The 7,809-nt window shown below is 37.9% G+C and overlaps 2 protein-coding genes across 5 annotated transcripts in view; one reads left to right on the top strand and one right to left on the bottom strand.

The window, feature by feature from the left end:
• aatka (apoptosis-associated tyrosine kinase a) overlaps positions 1 to 3,028 on the top strand; it is a 53,255-nt gene extending 50,227 nt beyond the window's left edge. The window contains exon 14 of the mRNA XM_016516178.1: positions 548 to 3,028. Coding sequence (XP_016371664.1) covers positions 548 to 551 — 4 coding nt within the window. The 3' untranslated portion in view covers positions 552 to 3,028. The remainder of the gene's footprint in view (positions 1 to 547) is intronic.
• A 667-nt stretch (positions 3,029 to 3,695) lies between these two features.
• baiap2a (BAR/IMD domain containing adaptor protein 2a) overlaps positions 3,696 to 7,809 on the bottom strand; it is a 90,191-nt gene continuing 86,077 nt past the window's right edge. For 3 of the 4 annotated variants that reach the window (XM_016516181.1, XM_016516186.1, XM_016516184.1), the window contains one exon: positions 3,696 to 5,054. In XM_016516181.1, coding sequence (XP_016371667.1) covers positions 4,985 to 5,054 — 70 coding nt within the window. In that variant the 3' untranslated portion in view covers positions 3,696 to 4,984. The remainder of the gene's footprint in view (positions 5,055 to 7,809) is intronic. The other variant, XM_016516185.1, reaches the window with a different exon arrangement.

Below are 7,809 nucleotides of genomic sequence, written 5' to 3'. Positions count from 1 at the left end.
GGGAAAGAAATTATAGAAATTATACTTTTATTTAGCAAGGATGCTTAAAATTTATCAAAAGTGATGATAAAGGCATTTATAATGTTACAAAATATTTCTATTTCAGATAAATAGTGTTCATATCGATATCGGAATTATATCGTATCGACCGAAATTAAGAAATATATCGTGATATCAATTTTGGCCATATCGTCCAGCCCTAGTTTTGAGAAGCAATTGGGCAGATTTTGTTGTGAAAACGTGTAAACCCTGTTCGCATTGTTCTTTTGCTCATGCAGGTCAGTTCAGAATAATGATCTGTTCACACTGGAAATCTGATATTGGCCACATTTAAAACAACGTGTTAAAACAACAATGTGAATAGCTATACAAAAAAAATCAGATCTGAGCAAAAATCGAAATTGAGCACTAAGGCTTTCAGTGTGAGCCTTAAAGACATGGTTGATACAACATTAGGTGCTTTATATAATGCTTTTACATTTGAGTTTGTTGCTGTATGCAGGGTTGACACTGAAAAGTTAACTAGCTTTCTCTTTTTGTCACACAGGTGAGAATGGGGCCCAGGAGTGAAGGGGTCATTACCCATTTAATTGAAGAGGTGTTTAGAACCCATATGGTTTGATTTGGTCTCATCAGACTGTGGGCTCTCCTGTATCGCTATATATTTTTGTTCTTTTAAATGTGCTGGACAAAAGGGTCCTGTCAACCTGATATGCTGTTTGGACACAGTGCCTCATATTGTAGTGGATTAGCCAGCCCTTCCCTTGTGTTCCTAGACAGATGGTGGTTGAGTGACAGTTTTTTGAGGACAACAGATAAAAAACAGAAGGAAAGATCTGTATAAAAACATATTTATTATCTATGTATTAGAACATTAGGTAAGAAGATTATAACTTATTTGCACAATTCAGTATCAGTATCATGCTGAAATCATCTTTTTTTTTTTACATATAACTTGTAGGAAACAATATAGATACAAGGCTGCTCTCCTCATTTGCTTGTCATGCCTCATATTGTCAATATGTGGTTTAGAGTCTGAAAGATCTGTCATAGTGCTTTACATTTTTCAGTTTGACCCAATGAGCTTCATAAAAATAGAGTTACAAGATGTTCTGCCCTCATAAAAGAAAGACCCACATTTATTATTGAGGGTGCAAAAAATTATATACATTGAGCCCCTCACTACAAGCTGCTCAAATGTGATGTTTTCTATATTTGACCACTTTTAACTAAACTTTAGCTCAGGGGTGTTGGGTATGGTACAAAAGTAGATATATTAACAATATAAACCATCACACTTAAACGTCCTCCTACAGTCTTAAACAGTGTTTTGCTTTATTTTTAATGCAGAAGAACTTTCATACAACAACTACCTGCACTTTCATTAACGACTTAAGATATCTTTATACATCTCTTACCACATAATCAAGTACTTCATCAAAATCAAGATCTAATTGATATCTTATTAAAAATCACTAACTCTTAACACTTCTTCTCTAGTTAGATCTTTAAATCCCTAGATCAAACTATCCAAAATATTTTATGGATGACAGTGATATATTACAGTACTTGTTTGTGCTGAGAAGCAATGACAGTATTGCAGGAGAACAGATAATAGACCAGCTATTTTTGCTTCAACTATTATGGTAGCATGAATACATATGATAGCTCACATATGGGTCATTCCTGTTATGCAGCAATTCAAACTTTCAGAAATATAAGGCACTTAAACACTTTAAAAAAGCTCATGTGCTACATTCTGTGTGCTCTGAGGTCAGTAACTTTATGTGAGAAATATAAGAATTTAAGTTATTTAAAAAGATACATCCAAACTTTGGCATGGCACAGTCATGATGCTTTTTGACTGCAACTTTTGAATGTTTACATGAGTGCAAGGTTTCACTGTTATGTTTATAATTATCAAGCGATTATAATAACAAATTTAAATTTCAGTTTGTTCTTCACATAAAGCTACTGTATGACTTCGGATTAATTAAATAAGCTACATTTATGATACATCTATGGTGCTTTGCCATATTTGGAGCTGTAACTCAGACATTCAATTCTTTGTGTTCCAAAACTTGAATTTAATGTATCATCCTGTATATGATAGGGGCATGAAAATAAGAGGAAGTATAAGAGGAATGACCCTGGTGGTACTGATGGTGATAAGTTTATTGGTGCTTGTCAGGATCAAAACTTTAGCAAGTCCATCACAGCAATCAGTCTCGGGCATGAATAACTTTTGCTTTGAATCCAAGAGCTACAGGAACTGATTTCAGGATAAACCGGCGGGTTATCAAAGTCACAGGTGTATACTTCACAATTGTGGTACTCAAAGACACATAAACAAGTTAAAGAGAGAAGAGTGACCATCTCGTCTATGAACAAAATGTGTTACAAACAATAACGGCAGCTCCTGCAGATCTGATCCTCCGTCTGTGATGATGCCTTGTCTCAGAAGTGTTATTTTTGTTAAATCCAATAAAAAATAGATGTTCAAAAATATACTACAAAACAATTCAGATGGTCCAGACGGCATGTGGGCCTCATGTGTTTCTACAAGTTTCTCAATATATTTTGTCTTTTGTCCCTATATGATCGGAGGTGTAACACCGAGAAAAGTTATGACCTGTTTTACACGATGATCTGTTTAAATGTAACGTACAGCTGTACCTGTCGTGCTCTGCCTTGAATCACTGAAGCCCATACACATTTGTGCCAATGCTGTAAGTCACAATCACTGCACTTGTACCCTCGCTTTCTCGCTGTATGCCTTTCAAGAGTTTTATACTGTGCTAAACCTTGCGGCAGTAGGTACTTTTTCTCATTCAGAACATCAGTGCTTCATTCGACTGGTTGTGGTTGCCAAACAAAGGTCAAAGGAAAGTGAACTGAATGTTGAATGTAGCGTTGAGGGGAGAAGTCTGTTGTTACTGCCTCATAGCTGTCGAACCGTATGTCCTCACGACTCATGCCTACTGTACTATTCTAAAAATAAACCAAACTATAGTTTGTCCTTGTGCCTGTGACAGTTATTAAAGACGCCTCATATATACATATATATATATTAGGGGTGTAACGGTATGCGTATCGTGTACCGAACGGTTCACGGCCAAATTCCTAATGGAAGTGATCATTCCTATCCCCTTGGAGTGAGCAGGGCAAGTGCGTGCCATTATGTAGTCGTTTGGAATGCACTTGGCAAAGGGAGCGATGTAATTTCCTCATCTTCAGCTGGGATGATCCCGTGACAACGCAGCACGGTGTCCGTCAGCAGATGTTGCTGTTTTATTGTCATAAATGTCTTTTTATTGTTGTTAGCATAACTGTTGCAAATAACGCTCGGCTCGGCTAATATCCGTCCCATGCACTGAACGCGCTCTCCTCCACATCACGAGTAGACACACCCCTCATTGCTGATTGGCTACAAGTTTGTTTTGCGATTCGGCCCGAATCAGTTTTCTAAAGTGTTTTTGAAAAATCACTTACTCTGCCTTTAATCTAAGACCACTAGTGAAAATGCTTGTTTTGCATTTTCCTAGTTTGTGAGAAACTTGTTGATGATGTTCTCCAGCATGTTTTGAGATGATCCAAAGAACAGCTTGAGGTTAAATGGAAGAAAATAAAATCATTTCTAGGTTAAAACACGAGATCTCAGCCATTTGAACCTATATAATCTGAAAGTGCTGCAGTTTACATTTGCTTTTTTATTTCAGAAAAGACAAGAATGTTCACATACATTTGCAGTTCTCCATAAATAAGAATAAACAGAAAAGCCAAAAACAAAAATTAAACGTAAAATTGGTTTTAACGCTGATCAGACACAAAATCTTCCGTTCCATTGAACGATCCCACCTTTCTCACACTATCCACAGTAGATGCCCTAATATATAAAACATGCAATTCGTAGCAGTATCTAAACTAGCTGATATTGTATTTTCCATAACATTTCGAAAATCAGTGCTTATATATACTGCTCTAGTAATTTTCAGTCCCTCAAGCAGAAACAAACCAAAAGATATATTTACAGAACCTGCAATTTAATATTTTCACTATTATTCAGCAAGTCTATTTTTGATATTTAATAAGCAGTATTGCTCAGAATGTGGAAAAGCAAAAGCAGCAGGTGAAGACAAATAAACCCCCTTATATATCTATAACAGTCATTGGAATTTCTAGGAAAAGAACAAAAAAAGTACAGTAGAAGCAAATAATAGTACAAAAATCAAATGGAACAACAAAATATCACAAAACAATTCCCTTTACTTACACCAGTGGAGTTACAGATATTCAGAACCGCATTGAGCACAAAACAGCAGGAAAAGGCACAGCTTCTGTGTCGGTGCCACTTGCATGAAAAATTGCACTATATATTGCATCTAATATACTGTACAGATCTCTGCAAAGACAGAGAATTCACAGAGGCATCACTAGAACTTTAGCAAAGCACAGTGGTCTGTTTAATACGGAGCGACCACAGCATCAAGATCCCTGCAAAGAGGTTTCATCAGCTTTCTGAAATGAGTGATAGAGGCATGTGCCACAAACATACATAACTGACAGAAAAAGAAAGGCTTCCCTATAGAACTGCATTTATAGAAATAATATCTACCAAATTACTAACTTTTTTACATTTTCACATTCATTCAAATAAAAGATCTCGTTTAAACAATCAGGCTTACACTTTCCCTCCAAAAAAAAAAAAAAAAAGCACACCGTCATTTCGGTTGTGCCTGATTTGTTAACGAAGAAAACCATTTAGAAAAGCTGTTAACTTTTGAAATACGTGAATCGGTGGATACAAATACCGTTAATTATATAGCTACAGAGTTAAGATCATTATTCTAATCCTTTAAGAACACAACCAGCTCTATCCTCCATGCCCTGTGGGTAAATGCATGTGCTCTGCCTCCGCATGCTGTTGCAATGACACAGACAGAACAGAAGAGGGCGACAGTGCACAGGCCACTGCAAGGCCCCTCTAGTAGTAGAGAGGAGCGGATCGGTCGTCCATGATGCTTTGCCTGAGGTAGACCTCCAGGGAACGGTCACTAGATGTAGAGGGGGTGGAGAACAAACACGGTCAGTACGCCCACAACACGGCCCGCGCTAGTGACCCACTGAACTCCTATGACACATAAACAGCTCTACTCCACTTTGATTTGGGATACAGAAGAAAGGTACTGCTGAAAGGCATACAGTGATTCATTTGACATATACTTATGAACAGGTATCTGGAGAAGAGTCTATGAAGGGTGTTTGGAGCAGGCATGCAAATGGAACAAGACATAGTTACTTCTGTCAGCATTGATAGATGCATGCAAGAGTTAGATTCGGGGTTACCTCCAGCGCCAACACCATTTCCTGGCAACCTATGACCTCTCTGGCTGGTACGAACAACAGCTCACACACAAAAAGCCAAGGACCAACCAGAGAGGCAGGTGGCGGCATGAGACGAAACAGTTGTGAAGCTGTCCTACTGTCCGTTTAAGCCGCACAGCGAATGAGAGTCGAAAACAAAACCAAAATTAAAAGAAAGGGCATGATTGGTTTGGCTGAGCAGCGATGGAGGCAGGTGACTTACGGAGGTCCTGCAACACTCAGAACCGGGACAATTCAGGACCCAAACTGGAAAGTAAAGAGAGTCCAGGGGTTTGTACCTGAGATCTCAGCTCAGACCGAGGTTATGCATGGCTACATTTCCACCGCATTCACATGACTGTTAGTGTTGCGTACAATGGCCGTACAGTAGGTTACTTGCTCTGTGACATGGCGCTTTTTTTTTTTTGGACTGCTCATGGATGACGTCACAGTCTTATGTTTGTAGATGAGTCAATAACACACTTCTAGAAATGGCATGGGTTCAAAATATAGTGCAAAATGAAAGGTCTGCCCATAGCAGTTTGGTTAGGAGGTCCAATTAGTAAAGAGATATGTATGGAAAACAATGAACTCTTGAAGAGCACGTTTCAATATCAAATCCTTCACAGTTCTTCATATAAGATGCATGCTTATAAAAAAAACTGACATGTCTTATACATCTCAAATAGATCAGATCTTAGAAGATAAGAAGAAAAAAGGCGAGCAGGCAAGCACAGACACCGAAAAACACACACGGTCACATATTCATACAGACATGACGTCATGATGCACAAGTACACAAACGTTATGCTAGATTAGAACTGTGTGCTCTTCAGGTTCGTGCAACGTTGGTTAATAGTTGGTCTCAAAAGATGACATTTTATTTGTGGACGACTCAGTGGAGCACGTCTTGTTGGTATGTGGGTGCAAGTGAAAAAGCCAAAAAAACAGAATAATATTAACCATTAATGGCCCAAAATTGCTCATGCCATATATATTTGGTTTATTTTAAATGTATAGATTTGATAAAATAATATATCAGTAAATAACATCATGAAATATGATGGATATCGCAATAAAGGTCTTTTCTGCTGAGTTAGCTGCGCGGCACCCATTGAAGCTCAATGCAAATACTTGTAAATTCAAGATGACAAAGTTAAAAATCATCAGAAGCTCATTTGAATAAATGTTTTATTAATATATAGATATTTATTTATTCCTTTCGTAAAAAGTCACCATACATTCAAGGTCAATGTTCACTATGTTCCTCCTCAGCATGCATATTGTGATTGTTACACTGATTTCTTGTGCATTTTTCCTAGTTTGTCTATTTTCCAAGAAAAAAAAAGAAAGAAGAAAAAACAAAAGAACATCAACACAGCGAGGACTACACCACAGCTCCAGAGGATCTGTCAGTCAACATCCTAAAACTGCATGGAAACATACTACAACGGGAATGTTTTAGAGACATGGGCTGGTGGCACTTCTGTATGGGCTCAGAATAGGCTAAAATTAATATATTCACATATGATATGATAAATAAATGTGTAACCTGATTGATATTCACAAAATAAAATTCATATATTCACAAAGGCATAATTTAAAAAGATAGTTCACTCAAAAATGAAAATTCTGTCATTGTTAACTCGCCTTCATGTTGCTCAAACCCATACGTTTTTTTGTTACCTGGAAGGACAGAAACCTCTCAGGATTCATTAAAATTATCTTAAAGGGTTAGTTCATCCAATGAAAATTAGCTTGTGTTTTACTTACCCTCGAAGCATCCTAGGTGTATATGACTTTCTTCTTTCAGACGAATCCAGTCGGAGTTATATTAAAAATTGTCCTGGCTATTCCAAGCTCTATCATTGCAATCAGCGGGTGTTGCAGTTGAACAATCCACAAGTCGTCAAATAAAGCTCGCGCATTCATAATAAAACGTGCCGCAGATGGCTCCGGGGGATGAATAAAGGCCCCCTGTAGCGAATCCATGAGTTTTTGTAAGAAAAATATCCATATTTCAAATGTAATAAACACTTTTCTCTCACTTCCGTTATCTATCATACGCGGATCCGTTCCGGCGGAAGGCGTATGACGTATGCGCAGCGCACGCTCCTCTGAGATATGCTAGTCTCGCGAGTTTGATTAATAGGAGCAAAGGAAGCAAAGTTTCCTTACTTTAGCAAAGCAAAACCAGTCTCCTCTTGGTTTATATCGAAATCCTCCGACATTTTTCTTTGCAAATCTTCGGTTTGTACTTCTAATTCGTGACCGGCGTTTTGTTTTGTTCTCTCTCCGCATTCGTCACTAATCACGCAACGTCTCACGTCATCCGCCGGAACTGCTTCAGTGTATGACAGTCAGAGGAAGTGAGAGAAAAGTGTTTATTACATTTGAAATATGGATATTTTTCAAACAAAAACACATGGATTCGCTACAGGAGGC

The sequence above is a fragment of the Sinocyclocheilus rhinocerous genome, unplaced genomic scaffold, assembly GCF_001515625.1.
Source record: "Sinocyclocheilus rhinocerous isolate Xijiao unplaced genomic scaffold, SAMN03320098_v1.1 scaffold115, whole genome shotgun sequence".
Lineage (NCBI taxonomy): Eukaryota > Metazoa > Chordata > Actinopteri > Cypriniformes > Cyprinidae > Sinocyclocheilus > Sinocyclocheilus rhinocerous.
The sequence above is the reverse complement of the archived record's forward strand: the minus strand, read 5'-3'. Positions and strand labels throughout refer to the sequence as shown.